The following is a 22,779-nucleotide window of genomic DNA, read 5'->3' on the forward strand; positions in this document are numbered from 1 at the left end:
TTGCTAATGCTCCAAAAAAAAAAAAAAAAAACACGGGTGGGAGGGGCTATCGTGAGTCAATGTCACTCTTAAGAATGATCAGTTGGAGCTAGTACTGTACACTAAAGATTAACATGTCTTTGTTCTTTGACTAGATACTTGTTTCTTTCCTCAATGGGCTTCTTGGTTTCTTTCATCTTAAATATTTTAAAATACCAGTCACCTTACATACCTTTCAAATAACTGATATCTAAACTTATGCTTTGAAATAAATTGTATACTGTAACAAAAACCACAGAAATATGCTGAAGACTCTGAATATAGTTGCTAATCTTTTGAAATAATTAAAAAAAAAAAAGGTACTATCCACATTTATACTGCAATAAAATTGCACGAGAAACCATATTGACCAATGCTGCATGCCATAAGCAAGTGTGTCACTATTACAACATTGTAAGATGCCTATATGCAGTAAATTAACCAAATTTAGAGGATTTGGTCAGTGGAAGAAGGGAGGTCATTAATATTAGCATTACTAGAGGCATATGATGCAAGAAAGCAAGCTTATATAGCATCAGCCAAAAAAAAACCTCATTTCACCCATCTATTCACTCCAAAAGTTTGTCTAATTCTTCCTTGAATTTATTTACACTATCAACTTCCACGACCGATGGAATTGCTCAAAGCAAATTTCTGCACATCTATTCTACACTGTCTTTCCTCAATTTGAATTTATGCTCCCTCAGATGTGCAATCTGAGCAAGAGGAAGAATCCCATCAGCATTGATATATTATAGTAGCATGGTTTCATTACATCTCCTATTGTGAATACCTTCCCAAAGAGCTGCCTGTCCGGTTATACTTCAAATAAGTGACACATCCCCGATACAGAAGACTGTTGTTACTCTCAATGGATACCACCACCCAGACAGCCATTTCAGGGCTATTTGGTCCTTCACAAGTTTTCCCCACAGTCTAAGGGAAAATTTGTGAAGGTATTCACAATATGAAATGTAATGAAATGATACCACTATAATAACTTCGGTTAATTTACTGCATATAGACATGAGGCATTTGCACTAACTTATATGCTTATAATTTTCCTGGAGCCTGAGGCTTTAGCTCTGGCTCCTGGAAATTTACTGTAATTGAAGTTTTTACGTCTTGAACAGTTTTTATTCATAAACTTAAATTTAACAAGTTACTTACAAATGATTTACCTTTACAAGTTATTACCTATGATATTTTCTGAAGTTCTACATAATTAAAACTCAGGATGCCACTACACTACTATATTGTGACTAATGCTACATTACAACTATGAAATTCAGCACTTGAAGAATATCACACACCGGATATTCAATACTGGAACTGTGGAATACATAACAGGTAAATCCTTTGTAGGTAAGCAAGTGCTTCACATATTGCAAACCACCCTTTGAATGTTGCATACCATGACCTCACATTTAAGCTGTGACAAGCTAAAGTCAAATATTAGCCAAATTGCTATTGTTGCAAGGAGTTGGCACAGTGTTGAGCATGATACGCAGAAATATTTGGACTTTTATAGTAATAACACCATCCTTTCATTTATATATATATTCTGTGCAGTGGGATAGAGATGGAGGAAAGAATTATGAAATTAGAATTGGGCTTAAAATCCTTCTTAGAGTCCAAAAGATTATATTGAAAATTGGTGCTGATCTGACATTTATTTATCAAGTAGTGGCCAAACATCCGAGATATATTTTCACCACATACAGGAAAGCTAGATTTATTCTTCAAACAGGCCTCTGAGGTTGGGTATATCCATACTGTGACTTTAGTGTTTTGCACCAACCTTGCGTAGAAGTAGAAATTTCTACTTCTACGCAAGGTTGGTGCAAAACACTAAAGTCACAGTATAAGCTAGATTTATAATGTTTTAATTTTAATGAAATTTTGGATTGTTTGAGAATCTTCCTAAAAGATCAAATAATTCTATGACTAAAGAAATTGAAGTACTTCTCCCTGCACAGGTTAAAAATTTTCCTTTATTTCTCAAAGAGGATTTTTGAACAGACTAAGCACATTTAGACATTTCATATGTTCCTGTATTACATCAATCACTACAAAAACAGCAGAACAATTCTATTAGGATTCTGTGACAAAATGTTTTTTTCTGAATATTTATCCGAGAATAAATATTCAGCAATTGATACTTTTTAAATAACCATATCAGCATCATAATTATGAAGTAGGGGTATCACTAATTAATATTTAATTAGGGCACTAAAGTGTTAATATAAAAATGTTAAAAAACAGTGTATGAAATTTCTAAAATTTCTAAACACATACCATAACAGCATTCCTATTCCCGCAGTCACTAATAAAGTGATAGCAGGAACACAATCAGGAATCTCAATGTACCAGTCTGTTCAACGATTCTCTTTAATAAAGAAAGGTAGAATTCATGGAGGTAGAGTTTATGCTTTATATATATTTTTAAATAAACTGAAAAATGCTTAGCTGGCAAAGTAAGATATTTAGATATGACAAGTCTTGGCAAGCATGTAGTGTGGTTTCACTGGCTTTTCAATATCCTTTCAAATTTAAGAATGCAGCACAGTTTAAAATATGCATATAGTGTGATTTGATTAACACTGGTCTCTAATTCAGTACAGTCAGGTTTTGGCCTTTTTCTTTGAAAATACACATTATCAGGTGATACCATTTGCTAAATTGCTACTCCAATTCTGGTTGCAATATAAAATCCAGGTTTCTTCACGACAATAATTCTATACAAAAATGCACATAATGATTTTTCCTACTGTACCAATGAGGAAACCACACTATATGCTACATGAGTTTACCACTGACTGCATTATCATATGTGGAATTCAGACTATCAGTGTATGATATCTAGAATTTTATCCATTAACCCCTCTCAGTGAATACAATTTTTTTTTTATAATGCAAATTGGCACAGAGGGATTTTTTTTCCTTACCTGAAATTTAAGCACTATTTAGGAATATTTTTCATTGTTTTTCCCCCTTCCCCTGATACTTTGATTATTCTAAAAATAAGACTACTACAGTTGGTCGTCGACTTACGACCGACTTCTGTTCTGACTGACAGGTCGTAAGTCGATCTGGTCGTATGTCGGCCATATATTTATTAACAGTATTTTTTAACCTTTCTAATCTTTTTATTATCTTTATAATTTATTTTTATAATCTTTTATTTTTCATTTTAAATACAGTAATGCTTTTATCTTTTACTTCGTTTCTACGCCTAGGCTATCTCTCTCTAGGAGGTTAAATTCAAACGCTCTGTACATTTTAATTGGTTTATTATTCATACTGTTTATAAAAAATACAAAACTACGATCTATAATTACATATACAGTATTGTCATAATTTGAAAAATAATACTGTACATAATGTACTGTAAACACAAAAATACAATCTAAAATTAATGTAAAAATTAATACAAATGAAATTTACAAAATCAAATTTTTTGTGGTCGTAAGTGCGGCCGGTCGTAAGTTGCATAGGTCGTAAGTCGATGACCAAGTGTACATTCATCACAACAGTAGTTATTAAAAATTTGTGACTCAAGAGCTGATCTGAAGCCTATAAACATGGTTTGGAATAGATATTTCTCGCTGAATTTTCCCTCCCTAGACAATATTCAATAAAGGCAGCAGTTTTTTTAACTCAGTATAAACTATAACATAATTGGATGTGAATATTTCTCATTAATTTTACTTTTCGTTATCCAATGATAATATAATCACTTTAAAAATTCATAACCGCCGGCCTTGTAGTAGCATCATAATGATACTGCTTCCATCAGGTTAATTAAAATATTTCAGGTGTTAAATGCAGAATATAGAATTAATAATTTCTTTATTTATGGGAAAATCTTATTCTTTGCAGAAAGAAGATTTTTTCCATAAAGATCAACTCAAAGTGTATTTGTCAAATTACAAGAGAAACCCACAGAGGAACTGGAATTAAGAAATTTAGAGCTAGCTAATTAAGTGGTCTCTTTGCAAGCAAATACACATATTTCAGTGTTATAGTAGAAACCTGCAGAGGAAGCCAATAATGTTCTAGCCAACTTCCTCAGTCTGGAGGGATTGTAAAAATATTCTCTGCAACCAGTAGAGAACAAATGCTGGATTCTCAGATATTCCACCTCATATTCTGAGGTGAAATATCTAAGTACACACACACAGTGGTCGAAATGTCATTTATAGGAAGCCTACTTTTAAAGGAAAGTGGAATTACTCTTTAAAAATAAGTGAAAACAAGACACCATTAACTGAATATAAGTAAAGAAATAGGATTCACAAGTACACCACAAAGCAGGCATGGTACTAACATAAATAGTATTTTCCTGTTTGCATCTTCTTGACCTGAAGATGTGAACTTTATCTGATGTAAAGGCCTCCATAGCCGAGTAGCCAGGAGCGGGAGTGCAGTAGCACATGCTCTTGGAGTAGACAAGAGTTCAAGCTCCTGACTGCTAAATACGGTCGATCTGCCAACCTGCACTGGACCAGAGTGGCAGATTATGGTCCATTTCCCTCAACAGGTATCGTTGAGAAGGCTTTGATCCTGCAGTGGATTGATAATGGCTGCAGTTTACCTTTTTTTTTTATCTGATGTAAATCACCGGCTACATTAGATATCTCATATTAATAGTTATATTAATTAATTTTTGCACTAACTTTATAATGTATAATCTCTTTAAAATAAGTAATTGTATCTGAAATAGATTACCAGTAATACTGATGAACTAGAATACGCTGAAATTGAGGTGTATAAAGCTTTGAATGGTTTGAGCACCCTCAATGCTGATGGGATTCTTCCTCTTGCTCAGAATAATCACCTTAGAGGGCATAAATTCAAATTGAGGAAGGACAGTTGTAGGATGAATGTGCAGAAGTTTGCCTTTTAGCCAGTGGGTAGTTGATTGCTGGAACAAACTTCCATCTGTCATTGTAGAAGTTGATAGCTTAAATAGATTCAAGGCAGAACTAGACAAACATTTGGAGCGAGTGGATGGGTGAAATGAGAAGGTTTTTATTTTTTTTGGCTGATGCTGTATAAGCTTGCTTTCTTGCATCATGTGCCTTTGCTAATGCAGAAATTCTGGTTGAATTTTCACCAAGGAATAGTACAGACTACAATTGTTAACATACATTTTTATTATGTAGCAAAGTAGACTAATGAAATGCAAAGTATGAAGTTAGGGGAGTCGTATTTGATAAAACTGGAATATATTTCGAGAAACTATATTAATATTTACAATCCAAAAATTGTGGCTTGGATTTCAGAATTAGTCTCCAGTTACCATTCAAAAGTATTTCAGGGAATTCAATTTGCTGATAACAATTTGGCATATGGTGAAGAGAGAGAGAGAAAAAAAAAAAAAAAAACTTCAGTTAAGAAGTAGCAAAAGATTGGGCTATGTTTTGACATGTTTCAAAAAACATAATTCAAGGTAGAAAGTAAATGCAACTTTGCATTTACTTTCTACCTTGCTGGCTACATTTTCCACAGAAATTAATGTAAAATATTGCATTATTTTTTTTTATGGAAAATGATTTCCAAAATTCCAATTTTCATGTTACTGTACTTCTAAGGGAAGCATTAATTGCATATGGGTATCTCTCTTTTGAGAGATACCCACTGGGTTGGGTAAATCCTTTTGCCCCTCTGTATTTCTATTCTTTACAATGTGACTTAGTTTTTCACACAATTTTTACAGTTCTGCATTCCTCAATTTCCCATTCAACTCTGCCTTTCCTTAATGAATGCAATAAGTTTTCCACAAAAGTTAAACATGTGATCACACAAGTTTGTTTGACTTTTTGCTCCCTCTCAGAAACCTAAAGGAAAAAAATTGCACGACTGCTGCAAATCATTCATGAACAGAATCAAATAGTAAGCTGTGGCATAATGAACAATAAGCTTATACGTTCCCACCATCAACAGTACTTCCCACCATCAACAGGTTCAGGATCACTGGCTAGGCCTTTCTTTCGCAATGTTATTGATTTGAACAATATAGTTATCTGCAACATGTAGTATGCTTTTATTTAAAAGAACATTATTTTACAAATGTAAGATTTGAAAGACACGAAAGATAAAAAAGACACATTTTAAATGTGTCGATAAAGACACATTTTAAAAAATAAAGCTACATATACACTGAATAGCCACTTTATTAAGCACACCTACCTAACAGCGAATAGGTTCCCCCTTCCACCCACCATACAGAACACAGCCTGGATTTGCTGTGGTATGGACTCAATGAGGTGCCACAGGGATGCTGCTTCATGCTGACTTGATTGCTTCACCTCATCCCACAGGTGGTCACAAATGGATTCAGATCTGGTGACTGGTAAAGCCACCATAGAAGGCTGAATTCATGCTTATGTTCCTGGAACCAATTGTGTACAATTCTAGCCTTGTGATGTGGCACATTATCCTGTTCAAAGAATCTATTTGTAGATAGATACACTGCAGCCATGAAGGAATGCACCTGGTCAGAAACCAGACACATTTTTTTTACATTATTCTGGTCATTCCATCAGCAGGAACCATACCATGTTTTTACAATCTTCCACTGTTCAATGCTGGAATTCCAGAGTTATACTGTTTTTTTTTTTTTTTTTTTGTTGACAGGTGTGACCCCCAATTCAGTTGTTGGCTGCAATATCCCATCTGTGATAAAGTACTGTGTCCGTAAATGCCTCTTTGATTATTACTGTTGTAATATCATTAACTGTAACCTTTCTGGTGTCCAGCACAAGTCTTCGGCCTCCAATAGCCTCTCACGTCAACGAACTGTTTCTGACCACAGGATGTTATTTGGTTACTGAACCACCTAGCCACAGTTGCATTTTCCAAGATACTACCACACCTCATTCAAAGTCACTTAAATTTTTCATCTTGTCTTGCTCATTCATGCAGTGAATTGAATACATACAGCATCCCTACTTAATCTGTTGTATAATACACGGTACAAATATACTGAAGAAGCACTCAATTTCATGAAAGGGTAGGTGGTCCCAATAATGTGGCTACTCAATGTAAATCAATTTTCCACAAAGGTAAATTTATTATCAAAATAATTAATTTCAAATTTTTTTTTTTTTGATATGAGTGACAGAAAAACACATACATCAGCATTACTTACGTCCATAGGATTGACTGTGATAGTAAGAGAAGAATCATCCCATGCCATTTCTTGGTCATCATCTTTTGTTTCTTGTGCCCGATGGTGAGCTGCTCTTATACGGATCACTCCAAGAACAATCATAAAAACTAAAAACCCAACACACACCACAATAATGATGGCTACAGCATGGCCTGGAATTATAAAATATAAAATATGAACAATCTAAAATTATAAATATAATGTCTTATTGTCATATACAGTCCTCTTAAAAACAAACATTAAATCTTGGTATGCTAGTACAGGGGATTCCGGTTATTTGGGCCACCGGTTAATCGGTGTAGCTGTTTATTTTGGGCAAATCTTAAAAAACAGAACCCAATCGAGAAAACAGCCAGGGTCTACTTCGCTTAATTGGGACAAAATGCCGTTTAATCGGGGCAGGAGACCGCAGCACTGGAGATTACCCTATGATTACCTCTGACCATACCAGCGGTTTGGATGGATTTCTGGAGGTCACAACCATAAAACAATAAAAGCAATTAGCAGTCACCTGTTTATTGGGCTTTTCTGCTAGTGCAATCTATCATAACCGGATAGTAAACTTGATCTTATTGAATTTGCGATAATACCGACAGCTGGAATTCTGTGGGTTATTATGGTGAAATGTGTTTACACTTCCATGGAATCTTCAATCATATAAAAAAATTTATTTTCAGAATCTTCTCTTCATTCCTATTTTTAAAGCTTCGTAAATTTTTACTCCGTTCTCACTTGCGCATATCGCGTTACTTGAAATTTGTGTGTGCCGTGTTCTTTGTTATTGATTGCTTATCTTTATACTGTTTTAAATTAACACCCACCGACAAATGTCAGTGAACAGAAAATGTCAACTAGTTAGTATGTACATATTACAGTACGTATTAATTATTCCGATTTTCACATATCATTTAATTTTTTAATTGGTAAGGTAATAAAAGATAAATTTGTGCTTAATATATTTTTACTTTTATAGCTGGTGGATAATATTCCTTCTATTTTTGCTCATTAGAATCGCTGTTTAATAGAATTAAAATTCAGTTCGCAAACGTGATCGCAATGACCGGCACTTACTACACATCGTATAGTGAATGGTACTTTACTATGGTGATGCAATAGTAACATGATTTGATTCTACAGTGAATCAATTGTAAAGCGGGGGTCCAATGTATTTTTTTTTTTTTTTTTTTTTTTTTTTTTTTTTACGTGAAACTTCGGATAATCGGGCCAAAATGAACTAGTCCTGATGGGTCCCAATTAACCGGAATTGACTGTATATTCAATAATTTGAATATACTACTGACACTATGCTACTGCAACAGGATCTGGAAAGGTTGAGCAGATGGGCTTCGAGGTGGCAAATGAAGTTTAACATTGACAAATGTAAAGTACTACATATGGGAAACAGCAACCCCAGAGCAGCGTATCAACTCTGTGGTACTACACTGACAGTGGTAGAGAATGAAAGGGACCTGGGAGTGGTTGTGCAGGCAGATATGAAGTTTTCTGAGCAGTGCAGACGGGCTGCAAGAGTAGCTCATGGTGTATTGTCGATGATATATAGGAATTTTTCTAGCAGGGATAAGGAGGTGATTATTCCTTTGTATAAGGCAATGGTCAGGCCACACCTAGAGTACTGTATACAGGTCTGGAGGCCTCATTTCAAGAAGGATGTAGAGATGCTGGAACGAGTACAGAGAAGGGCAACAAGATTAGTGAATGGAACAAAGGGGGTGCTCTTACGAAGAAAGGCTTAAGTTTTGCAACAAATTACAGTGTCTGGAGACTAGGCACCAGCGAGGTGATCTGATAGAGGTGTATAAAGTCTTGAATGGTTTGAGCATGCTCAATGCTGATGAGATTCTTCCTCTTGCTCAGAATAATCACCTGAGAGGGCATAAATTCAAATTGAGGAAGGACAGATGTAGGATAGATGTGAGGAAATTTGCCTTTAGCCAGCGGGTGGTTGGTTGGTGGAACAGACTTCCATCCCTTGTTGTGGAAGTTGATAGCCTAAATAAGTTTAAGGCTCAGCTGGACAGGTATTTTGAACGAACAGAGGGGTGAAGTGGAAGTGGTTATTTTTTTTTTATTTATTTATTTTTATTATTATTATTTTTTTTTTTTTTGGCTGATGCTGCATAAGCTTGCTTTCTTTCATCAAATGCCAAATTTCACAATATATCATCTTTACATTTTTTTCATTACAGTTATCTAGGGCAGAGGTAGGCTATTATACAACCCTGTTTCCTTCTCATTGAGTTAATTTTGGGTTACATAATGTTTCTTTTTTATCATTTAAAAAGTGGTAAGGGTGACATCAAATGTGTAGTGGCAGTACAAAAGTTAGAAAACAGGCTTGAGCACCAGGCTGCATCACTATATAATTTCTAGTAGCGACCGACAAATGGTTTAAATTAAACTTTATTAAAATAAATAAATAAATAAATAGATATATACATAAATAAAATACTAAAAAATACTATTATGTAGTAAATTAGACTAATGAAATGCAAACTACGAAGTTAGGAGAGTCCTATTTGATTAAAATGGAATATATTTCAAGAAACTATATTAATATTTAAAAACCAAAAATTGTGGTATGGATTTCAGAATTAGTCTCCAGTCACCATGCATGAATATTTCAGGAAATTCAATTTGCTGCTACTAACAATGATTTGGCACATGGTGAAGAAAAAAAAAACAAAAAAACTTCAGTTACAAAATAGCAAAATATTGGGAAAGCATGCATCTTTGCATTTACTTTCTACCTTGGGATACTTTGGTCGCATGATATAAAATAAGTATTAAAAGTGTAAAACTACAATCATTAAAAAAAAAATATATATATATATAAATAAAAAGCAATAAAATAGAAGCTTTCGGGGCAAGGTGTCCCTTCATCAGCTGCTCGATGTACAGTGTACTGAGTATATACACCGATAAGCTAAAACATTATGACCAGTGAGTTGTTATGCAAATCGAAGCAACTGCAGGCGAACTACAGCGTGTGAGCGGGTCAGGACAAGGTATAAAACACACCTGATACTGAGCTCCGTCAATCAGTGTTACTCTTGTTCTTCAGATGGGAAAGGCAGGGACTTAAGCGAGTTTGACAAAGGCCAAATTGTAATGGCCAGACGACTGGGTCAGAGCATATCCGAAACGACATGGCTAGTGGGATGCTCATGGTCAGCCGTGGTTAGTACCTAACGAAAGTGGTATAAGGATGGAAAACCCACGAACCGCCAGTGAGGTGTTGGACGACCACGGATCAATGCTCAAGGTGAGCGAAGGCTCTCCCAGATGGTACGTGGCAACAGAAGGGCGACTGTGGTGCAACTTGCTGGTAATTGGAATGCCGGTGACGGGAGTAATGTGTCAACACACACAGTACATCGAACCCTGCTGAAAATGGGGCTGTATAGCCGCAGGCTGCTCCAAGTGTCCATGCTAACCATGGTTTACTGGCGACAGCACCTACAATGAGTACATGAGCTTCGAAACTGGACCTTGAGTGATTGGAAGAAGGTCATCTGGTCCGATGTTTGTTTGTTATTTGGTTTTTAGGAGCATTAGCAACTAAGGCCATATTGCTCCGGGAATATGCGGTGGTCATTCCCTGACCTTTCCGCATCCTCCATATTTGGTGGTGACGGTCTCAAACCCTGGTCTAATCAAGAAGCGTGTGCTACGCACTGCTGCGCCTTCCCACCTGGCTATGAAGGCGGCCTTTATCTGGTCCGATGAATCACATTTCCTGTCACACCACATGGACAGCCAGGTATGTGTGCGTTGCTTACCTGGGGAAGTGATGGCACCTGGATGCACCATGGGACAAAAACAAGCTGGTGGTGTCATGGTTTGGGTGATGTTCTGCTGGGATACGATGGGTCCAGTCATCCTTGTGCCGGGCACTCTGACATCTACCACCTGCCTAAAACATCACTGCTGACCAGGTACACTCTTTCATGACAACTGTCTTCCCTCTTTGGCGGTGCCGTCTTTCAGCTGCATAATGCACCATGCCACACAGCCAAGATTGTTCGAGATTCGTTCGAAGAGCATGAGGAAGACTTCCAGGTATTGCCCTGGCCGCCAAATTCCCCAGACAATCACATTGAGCATGTTTTTTTTTTTTTTTTTTTTTTCCCGTTGGTGCATCGGCTTCTGCGGCCATAATGCACCTCCCAAGGTTTTTGCAGTACTCTGGTCCAAGCCTGAGGCAGGATTCGAACCCGCAACCTTTGAGTTGCCAGGCAGGCACTTTACCCACCCGGCTAGCCTGGTCGGCTTGAGCATCTGTGGTTTGTGTTGGAACAGCAAATCTGATCTGTGGTGTCTCAACCACAGACCTTACAGGAGTTAAAGGATCTGCTGGTTACGTGTTGGTACCAGATACCACAAGACTCATTTAGAAATCTTGTAGCATCCATGCCTCGCCAGGTATGAGCTGTTTTGGCTGCGGTTGGAGGACCAACATCATATTAGGTAGGTGGTCATAATGTTTTGGCTCATCGGTGTATCTCTTTCTTGGTGATTCCTTTCTACTTCTGATTCTCTCTGTCTCTCTCTCTCTCTCTCTCTCTCAGGGTAACTTGGGAATTTTTTTTTTTGGCTGGTGCAGCATAAGCCTCTGGCTTCCTTGCACTATATGGCTAATAATAATAATAATAATAATAATAATAATAATAATATGTGTAGGGTAAAACAACAGAAGACAACTGGGCATGATAGCAAATCACTACTCTGGTGCCGGTAACACAGTATTATGCATGTGTAGGGAACGCGAGCTTTTAACACTTTTATTTTTTATCTGTTTCAGAATTTTATTTATGTACATATCTATCTATTTATTTATTTTAATGAAGTTTAACATAAACCAGTTTATCAGTCATTACTAAAAATTATATAGTAGTACAAAAGTTATTACAGTAGACACAGGTGCAATGTAAAATTTCAGCTCCCTCACACAAATTTTAAAACTGATTTCCTTCCCAAACAGAAACATATTCTTCAGATTACTTTGAGCAACTCAATCTTCCTTTCAGCCTTCAATCAAGGAAATGCCTACTATTTCTTTATGGCAGTACCCTCTCTCTTTTAAGTATTAACATTGTTGAGAATATTTTTGTAGCCATGGTACTCACCACCTACTACATACCAAGATATGTATTATGCACGTGAATGACTTTTATTTTTTATGTATTATGTATTATATATTACGTATGTTCAGGAAATACGAACAGCCGTTACGATTTTCTTTGACAGAGCAAAAGACATGTTTTCTTTCAGAAGACTAATATGCTCCCAACAACCTTCATATTTTTTGTATCCACAATTACATAATGACAATTAACTGTTTTTGCAGATATGCAAGACAGCTTCATTAATAAACAATAACCTTTGCTTGAAGATATTACTTTCCAGGTATTCCTGAAGCTACAGCAGAAAGTGTACCTTCTTTTCATCCTTTAAGTTGATGGTCTGCTGCAATATACCTAACCATAGAATTAGTATTTCTTTGTTCACTACTTCACCAAGAAGAAAAAAAAAAACAAGAAAACATATTCTGGTTACCATGGATGCTAACTTCACTGTGCATTTGCTTTTGCATGTGGAAAAACTTTCTTGAATTTGGTCCAAAACTGGTACTTATTGTTATGGTGGTTTAATGGCACATAAGCTGCTATGGCTATAATGCACCTATTCATTTATTATATAAAAATTAGAAATTTTTAATCTGTGACAAAAAACCAAAACCTGAAATCAGAAATGATTAAAAAGTCCAGTTCGTCTGAGGAAGTTAAAAAATTTAGATATATTTGCCTTGTCACCAATGAGATTTTCTAGAGTTATTGGTTTACAAAGATTAACCAGTGATAGCAAGGTTGAAGTTCTGTCTTCTTTATAGTAGGGGCTGTCAATCAGAATATGTTTCACAGTCAGATTTATAGAACAATGTGCACACTGTGGTGGATCATCTCCTATGAGTAAATGGAGGTGGGTCAGATGGGTATGACCTATTCTTGCTCTTGAAAGGACTACTTCTTCTCATCTTGATGTACGGACACTGGAGCGCCAAATTTTTGGATCCTGTTTAGTCTGCGAGTGCCAGAGTGCTGTCCATTCTGACAGGCATGCACCATGAATGATTTGTGGATAGTCTGATGCTGGAACAGTGATATTGGTTAAATCTAAAGTAGTTGGATTTTTTTGCAGCTTTATCAGCCAGTTCATTGCCCAAAATACCAGAATGTGCTGGAATCCAACAGAAGGTGACCAGCTGATGGTGTTTTTCAACTTGTAACAATAAGCTTCTGATTTCATCTAGAACAGGGTGAACTTTATCTGAAGAATAACATAATGCCATGATTGAGCTGAGGGAATCAGTGTAAATAACAGATTTTAAAGAACAGTCAGAATACAGATTTTCTAAGGAGAGTTTGATTGCATATAATTCAGCTGAGAAGATACTGAATTCAGATGGAAGGGTTGCTGAAATAATGATATTGGAAAACACTGCTGCTGCTCCAACGTTTGCATTAGATTTAGAGCCATCTGTATAAATTGGGGAAAAATCAATATATCTTTAAATGTGACCTGCATGAAGTTGTCTGACATTTGATGCTTTTAAACTATTCTTTTCCCATTGACAGAGATAAGTGTCACAGGCTAGTACAGGAGGAAGAGCCTATGGTGGTTGACTGTAAGTTGCTATCTGTTGTATGGAGACATTCCAAGCCTGCGACAGTTCAAGATGGCAAAGACCAGCTGGTTTTACTATGCTAGGTTTATTTCTGTAGAGGTTTTCTAAAGTTAGGTTGAAAAGGTATGACTGAATGGGATGCGAGGCACAACTTTGTATCTTAATAGCATACTTTAGTAAGTGTTTTCCTACGTAACGTTAGTGGGGGCTCGTGAGCATCAATGTAGAGACTATATGTGGGCGATGTTCTGAAAGCACCAAGTGCAATCCTCAAAGCACTGTGTTGAATGGGATCAAGCCAGCATAATACACTCATTCTGGCAGAATCATAGATGGGTGCTCCATAATCAAGGCAGGATCTGATTAATGCCCTGTATAGCCGAAGCAGAGAGATACAATCTGCGTCCCATGTTTGGACGGATAATACTCTGAGTATGTTTAACTTTTTTAAACAAGACGTATGTACATTTTTAATATGGTCTATAAAATTTAACTTGTTTTCAAGGATTAATCCTAGAAATCTGATGTTATTAGTGACTAGGATGGAGACATTAGAAATTTGAAGTTCAGGATCCGGATGAAGTTTGCGTTGCCTACAAAAATGGATAGAAACTGTTTTCTGCTGTGAGAGTCGATAGCCATTAAGGTTGGCCCACTGTTGAATTTTATTAAGTGTTATCTGAAGTTGCTGTTCAATAGATCTCATATTTTGGGAATGGCAGGAGATGGAAAGGTCATCTGCATAAAGGAAGTCTCAACTGTATTTGGGAGATGTCTGGTGATGGAATCTATTCTAAGAGCAAACAGAGTGCCACTCAGTACTGATCTCTGTGGAATGCCTTCTTCCTGCATGAACGTTGCAGAGAGGGCATGTTGGTATTGAACTTGAAACATTCTAGTATGTACACATTTAACAAAGGCATTTCGAATGGTGAATTCAGCCTTGACCATAGGATCTAAGCATGACCTATTTTTACCAAAACCATATTGACAATGGCTCATTAGATGTTCTGACTCAATGATCCAGATGAGTCTTCTGTGGACAATTTTTTCTAGGATTTTGCTCAGGCAGCTTGAGAGATATCGGTCTATAGCTATGGGAGTTAGTTGGATCTTTCCCAGGCTTTAGGAATGCCAAAACAGTAGAGTGATGCCAAGAAGCTGGAAAAACATTTTCTAAAAATATACGATTGTAAAAACCAAAAGCAGGCGCAAAGCTTTGTCATCAAGATGTAGCATGACATAATAAATCCCATCTGGCCCGGCAGTACCACTGTGGGCTGTTCTGATCGCATACAAAAGTTCAGAGTATTGCAGAAGTTTGTTATATGGAAGAATTCGGGCAGTTTGAAAGTTAATGGCATGCTTTTCTCTAGCATTTTTAATTCATTGGAATGATGTAGAATATGCTGATGCTGCTGAAATTTCAGCAAATATATTTCCCAAAGCATTAGCAATATCGAAGGAACTGGTTAGATTTTGCCCTTTCCAGGAGAGGATTGGAGAAGATATGGTAGGAAACTTACCAGGTAACTGTCTAATTTTTTTCCTTATAATTTTGGGATCAGTGTTTCTGTTAAAGGTCAATGTAAAATGGTTCCAGGATTCTTTCTTGGCTTGCCTTTGTATAAAACATGCTTTTGCCCTTAGCTTCTTATAATTAATGAGGTTGGTTGTGGTTGGACATCGACGAAATAAATTCCAGGCTTTAATTTTTGCTTTCTTTGATTTTGTGCATTCCACCAGTAATTATAATTGTTTGCACATCTATTCTACAACTGTCTTTCCTCAATTTGAATCTATACCCCCCTCACAGCATTGAGCCTGCTCAAATCATTCAAAGCCTCACACACCTCAATCAGATACCTTGCAGGTGCCTAGTCTCCAGATGCTGCAACTTGCAGAACTTAAGCCTCTCTTGGTAAGAGCACCAATTTGTTCCTCTCACCAATCTTGTTGCCCTTCTCTGTACCTGTTCTAGCAACTCTACATCCTTCCTACAATGAGGCATTCCAGACCTGTACACAGTACTTAAGGTGTGGCCTGGCCATTGCCTTATACAAGGGGATAATCACCTCCTTGTCTCTGCTAGTAAAATTCTTATATATCATTGACAAAACTCCATGACCTGCTTTGGCAGCCCATCTGCACTACTAGAGAACTTTATGTCTGACTGCACAATTACCCCCAGATCTTTTTCATTCTCCACCTCCCTGAGTGTAGTACTACACAGTTGGTCCGTTTCTCTTGGGTTACTGCTACCCAAATGCAGTTCTTTGCATTTGTCAGTGTTAAACTTTAGTTGCCACTTCTCAGCCCATCTGCCTAACTTTTATATAACCTGTTGCAGTAGTATACTGTCTTTACTATCATTAACAACCCTACCAACCTACGTACCATTTGCAAACTTGGACATTAAGCCTGATATAACTTCATCGATATTATTGATGAATACACAAAACAACAATGGGCCCAGCACTGAACCCTGGGGAACTCCTCTAATAAAATTAGTCCACATAGAGTATTGTCCATTTATCACCACTCTCTACCATCTCTCACTCAACCATCCCTTTATCCATTGCAGCAACTTGCACTTAACGCCACACTGCTCCAATTTGTAAAGCAGTCTTCCATGTGCAACAGTATCAAAAGCTTTCCCGAAATCCAAGTATATGATATCAAAATTATTTTTTTGCATCCAGTTCCTTTGTGACCACATCTTAGTGTCCAATCAAACTGGTCAGACAAGACTTCCCCATAACAAACCCATGCTATGTCTGAACTATTACTGCAGTCTTGTCTAGGTGATCCTGCATCACTTCTTTAACCACTGGCTCCATTATTTTCTCCGGAACAGAAGTTAAAGTAATAGGTCTATAATTATTTGTGTCACCCTTTGAACCCACCTTTGTGAACTGGGGATACATTTGCGCATCTCCAGCCCATGGGGACTTCCCGTGAATCTAATGATGTTCTGATAATTATGGCTAAGGGTTTGCTAACTTCCCTTGCTGCCTCTTTTATGTTTAACTTCAGCAATTTCTCCTCTACTTTGCTTTCCATTATTACAAAATCGTTTAGCTCCCTGTTAGAGTTTAGTAAACTTCTGTCCTCCTCTTCCTTACAGAATTCCTCATGTATGAATGTAGATGCGAATCAAGACCAAACTGATTCATCCCTTCCTTCTAGAGTTTACATAAATAAAGAAATCTTTGCATCCTCCGCCAAGGATTTCTCGTATTGTAAGAAAAGAATAGGAAAAAACTGACCGACTCAAGTAAATAATACGAAGGTCTTAAAGATAACAGAAGAGGAGAAAAAGCAGTATGAACTGGAACTTAAGAACAAGTTTGAGCTTCTGCAGACCTTTTAGGACCAAGATATCAGCAAGGAATACAACAACTTTCTGAAAGTGATAAAAGCCCGAGAAACCTATAGGTAAAAAGAAGTCCACAGAAACAAAAATTAGTCAAGAAACACTTGTCATAATGAACTCAAGAGATATGCAGTAGGTGGGGGCTTGTTTTCTGTAACAGCATGGAGAAGTATATTTCTATTCTTTACCATGCAACTGCTGGTTATTTTATACAGCTCTGTATTCTTAAATTTTTAAGATTTCTGAAAGCAACAGCATTCAACTGCTTAGACATACATAACAAGTGAGTATTTCTGAAAACAGCTGCAGTGCTGAATGTTGATACATTTCATTTTTATCAGGCTTTATTAGTTTACAGTGTGAAGCTGAAATGGGAATGGAAAAACTTTGTGTTCAGTTATGCTAAACATATGCTAGAATGGCATATAACGATGGCATATGCTAGAATTTCACATTTTGACTCCTTCGATTTAAAATACATGATTTTTAAGTACAGTACCATAAACTGTAAAAGAAAGCGGCAAACTGATGCTGCACATTCATGTGCATTATGTGTATGGACTTGATTACATAACTAAGTCATTTTTTTTTGTAATAGCTTTTTCATAATGTGATGAATGACCAATGGAACAATAGTGGTTTCAATGCTTTCATCCAGAAAGATCTTGGTTTAAATCCTATTGAGTGACTGAAGGAATTGGTAAAGGCATCTTCAATCTTAAATGTAGTTAGCTAATCTTAGGAAGAAGATTTGGGTTTCCCCTCAGAGTTGCTCTTGGTTTTTCAGCTAACATAACATGTAAACTGACATGTAAATACATGCATGCACATACTCACACAACAAAACTACTAATCACTGAAAGAAAGCCATGTTGCTATCAAGTGTTTGTGGGGAGATGAGATATGTATCCTAATTCTGCTATTACCAGCTAATAAACTGGTACACAATTATTATTATTATTAACTTATTTCTGTACAAAGCTATTGATTTCACCTATTAATGTATCCATTTGGCAATAATTCTGGAACAAGCAGGAGTAGGTATGTGAATCTGATTGTATGTACATACATGCACACAAAATTATAAAGAGACTTTTTCCACTTTCAAATCAAAGTTCTGAATTTAATTTTTGAAACTAGTCAACAAGTGATAATGTCAAAAGCACTAAAAATTATTAAAACTCACTTGCTGATGTCTTTGCAACTGTTTCACTACCATCTATTAGACTACTATCTACATAGCTTGCAGCCTTAACCTGGGCTTCCTTTAATTCAACTTTGTGGTTATGAACTTGGGCATGAGCTGCTGACTCTATAGGTAATTGCTTTGGTTCTGTCTCGTGGCTAGGCTCTGCACGAGGATGTATTACTGTCAGCTAAAAGTAAATAATAAAAAAATTATTATGATAATAAATTAATAACCTGTATCATTTTAGATCTATCACTTTGTGTAATACATATTACATACATACACACATTAGAAAAAACATTAAAAACCTCATTCATAGCATGGTTCAGCTATGCCCACTGACGCTGCTCGATAAAAAGGCCTACTTATGAATGCAGTTAAAATGTGGAAGCGAAAGAGGGAAAGAGAACTGGATTTCAGGTGTTACTTATTAGTAGTTAGCTGCTTTCTGTGGCAATTTTACAGACCACGCAAGTTACTGGAGTGTATCAAGGCTGTTATTATGCCAAAGTTTTGCAAGCTGAAAAACTAGCAAACAAAATACACTGAGCAGTTCATAAAAAGGAACATACATCAGGACCATACCACATAAAAATCCTCATTGCAGTCAACTAATCACAGACAATTTCCAATAAAAATACAGTATTTAGAGAGGTAAAAACATAATTAAATTAAGCTTAGTAAAAGATAACAATTGCTAAAATAAATTATTAAAAGTGATGAAACAAGTATAAAGAGTAACTTTTAAGCATGATGCTCTTTTATTTTTTCTGATTTTGTTAGTTAAATTATTAAATACTTATTTCATTTTGGAAATTTTCCTTGTTTAGTCAGGTGCTACAGGAATTTTTTATATGAAAGCATTTCCAAGAGAGAGAGAGATACTGATTGTTTCAGCAAGAGGACCACAGAAGGGCAAATTCTGTCGTCCTATTGCTATTCACCCTCCCATACACCACAGTGGTGTAAAGATCACTAACAGTCATCATATCAAATAGGTATTGCTTTCCTACAACTGCTTCACTTTTCAAGCACAGATGGCAAGCCGCATGATACGAAGTCCACAAAGCAGAATATCTTTCATGTTGATAATACACCTTGAAATGCAAGCCTGGTGGTGGGGAGGGGAAGTGGAAATTCTTGTGATATACAGGTAGTTCTTGACTTTACGAGTTAATAGGTTCCTAGTGCGCGCTCGTAAAGTGAAAACTTGTAAAGTGGGAATTAAATCCCATAGACAATGTTAAAAATAGGGGTTACGTTCTCAACAATGAAATTAGTTAGCTAATTAGTTTATGTTTAAACAATGATTGATTTATCCAAAGAAATTAAAACGTAGCCTGTAAAATCAAGCAAATTATAATATTAAAGAAATTATTTATGACCTTACAAATTTTAAAGAATGTTTATTCTTCATTGACTAAATGCACACTCTTTGATCACTTATTATTGGCTCGGCACTCGTTGGTTTGTTGCACAAGGAGTCGCCTTCTTCAGAAATGCTTCAAGAGGCATTTGTTTTCAAGATAACCTTCTATTTTCTTTATAAATTTCAATAGCATGCATAAGCATTTTTTAACAAAACGCACAAATTGCAACTAACACGATTTGCGCGGAGTAACACATTTACGAAGCTAAAAAAAAAAAAAAAAAAAAAAAAAGGGAATGAAGAGATGTTGAAAATTTATTTGCTTTTTATACGATTGAAGATTTCAGTAAAGGGCAAACACATTTCACCATAATAATGTAAAAAACCACACAATTCCAGCTATCGATATTTTCGCAAATGCAATAACATTGAGTTTACTACCCATTTATAATTGCTTGCAGTAACAGAAAAGCCCAATAAACCAGAAAGTGCAAATTATTTTTATTGTTTTATGGTTGTGACCTCCAGAAATGTGCTTTAGAAAAATGTCACAAAGGCATTCAAAATTGGTTCTTATAACAGAACGCATGATAACAATGAAAGTGTAGTGCATTTTAGTGATTTTAATTGGTAACTAATACAATTTGCACTATAAAAACAACCTTTTAGAGAGTTATATAGCGAAAATTTCAACTTCCAAGGTTTTGGAACAAATTACCAAAAAACAATGTGTTACCGGGTTCACATTACGATATTTTCACAATACGATGGTGTCTCTGTAATGTATTAATATCGTAAAGCTGGGTACACTGTATTATATAGCTATGCGTGTGGTTTGAAATGCAGCATTTATGAATGTTTAACATTCATTTTTTGCAATTGATGTTCATATCTTCAATTTTGTTATTACTTTGAAAAAAAAAAAATAAAAAATAAAATAAATAAATAAATAAACTTGTAAACCTGGGAACTCATAAAAGCGAGAACTGCCTGTACATTGAGCAGAGAGTATCTTAGAAGTCAGCACGCATCTAACCATATCCATACTCCCCTCCAAACAGCAACTTCAAGATGACAACATTGCCATTCACCGGCTTTAATGTGTTTTCAAATACAGTAAACCCCTGCTATTCGCGGAGGTTACGTTCCTGAGAAATGCCGCAAATACCGAAAATGCGAATACTGAGTTATGGCTCCCATGGTAATAAAGGGGCTCCATTCCAAAGTATGAAATATATAAGAAAAACTAGTCTAAAATTTTGTCTACGTATGTATTATATGTACCTTCATAATATGACTATGTACATAGACAGTACATAGTGAAATGCAAGCATATGGCATCAAAATGAAAATAAGAAACAATTTAATATTAAATGTAATATTTAATGACATTTTTTCTAATTTAACATCACGAGTTACAGAGCAAATTTTTGAAGCAATTAGCGCATTTTCACAGACACTACGGCGATTTTTTCTTCCGATTTCTTGATTGATCGTACCATTGACTCATTGATTTCATAATGTTTTGCCACTGAGGAGACACTTTCACCATTAGAAATTTTATCTAATAACTCAATTTTATTCGCTAATGTCATCACTTTTGATCTTTTCACATTTCCCTTGCTATTCGTAACCATATTTTTGTACGGGTTAGAAAGAACTTGTCATTAACACACTCGAAAAAGTCTGTTTTACACTGCAAAACGGTAGATTTATCACTTTTGTAAGCATATCAATTTATAAATTGATAAATTTATTCAATTTTTAAGCATATAAATTAAAAGCAAATGACGAAACCTTCCATGACAAGCGCATAACACATAACTGAACAAGGATTAGCGAGAAACATCCATGCTCGCGATTTTGTCACCCTACTCCCCCCCCCACCCACTGAGCGCTGTTTTGACCTGGAAAGATAATTTTAGCCACGCCCATGTTTTTTTATGGTGGAAAACGTTCACGGCGCTTTAAAATTCACATTTTTTTAGGTTTTATTTTATGTTAAATCAGCGACCACGAATATGCAAAACCGTAAATACAGATACCGCGAATAGCGGAGGTTTACTGTAGTTCAAAAGGACATAACAGCAAGATATTGCATCTCTCACGGCCTCCACATTATAGGATGCTTAAGAATGTGATCCCAACTGTGGAATCCTTTGCCATATACTACACCAGTATTAGCAGATACGTTGCAGTAGGAATTGTGTAACAACCCAGTCTCAGATTGATAAGTTAAAGGTGCTATGCATCTATTGCCACACACAATTAAAGTAAGAATAAAATCATTGAATGAATTTGATTAGTGAAAGAGCCCTGGAGGAGAAATTATCATGTTTATAAGTCAAAAAGCATAAGGACCTAATGATATCTATTCATTTGTACTGAATTACTAAGCTATTAGATTTTTCCAAAAGAGTGGAAATGTGAAAATCTGTCTCCCATACAAAAAGGAAATTCTAAAGTTAAGGATGCAATGCAGTGTCACCTCAATAATAACATAAGAGAGCTACACCATGGGATGGACCTCTTAAGGGAAGACTGTGCCTATGTCAAAACTTCATGACATTACCTGACATGAACAATTTGATTGTTCATAAGTTAGAAGTGCAGCATTGGGGGTAGATTCCTACAGTGTGTAAAGGGACTGATAACTGGTAGATGACAAAGAATGCTATAAATGGGCAATGCTCTGAATATATCAGTGTTTTACAAGTGAGATCCTTCAGGATCCTGTGCTAGAGCCTTATTTATTTTTCATTAATAATATTGATAATGGTATTGCAAGTTTCGTGTCAAAATTTATCGATGAGATTAAGAACCAGTTTATACAGCAAGGCTGACTCACGATTCAGAACTTTGGATTTACTAATATTAAAACTTAATTTTTATCTTTTGGGGACAAATTATACACAAGGACTGTATAATTTGTCCCCATAATACA

The 22,779-nt window shown here is 36.0% G+C and overlaps 1 protein-coding gene across 2 annotated transcripts in view; it reads right to left on the minus strand.

Annotated features, from left to right (window-relative positions):
- Positions 1-22,779, minus strand: part of Cals (calsyntenin 1) — a 485,573-nt gene that overhangs the window by 3,073 nt on the left and 459,721 nt on the right. Inside the window, exons 14-15 of one of the 2 annotated variants that reach the window (XM_090387185.1) lie at positions 18,464-18,653; positions 7,175-7,347 (exon numbers count right to left, since the gene is read on the minus strand). In XM_090387185.1, the coding sequence (XP_090243311.1) occupies positions 7,175-7,347; positions 18,464-18,653 (363 nt within the window). Of the gene's footprint in view, positions 1-7,159; positions 7,348-18,463; positions 18,654-22,779 lie in introns of both variants that reach the window. The other variant, XM_090387184.1, reaches the window with a different exon arrangement.

Source organism: Mastigoproctus giganteus, chromosome 13, assembly GCF_048544385.1.
Source record: "Mastigoproctus giganteus isolate SK-2022 chromosome 13, ASM4854438v1, whole genome shotgun sequence".
In the NCBI taxonomy this organism is placed as follows: Eukaryota; Metazoa; Arthropoda; class Arachnida; order Uropygi; family Thelyphonidae; genus Mastigoproctus; species Mastigoproctus giganteus.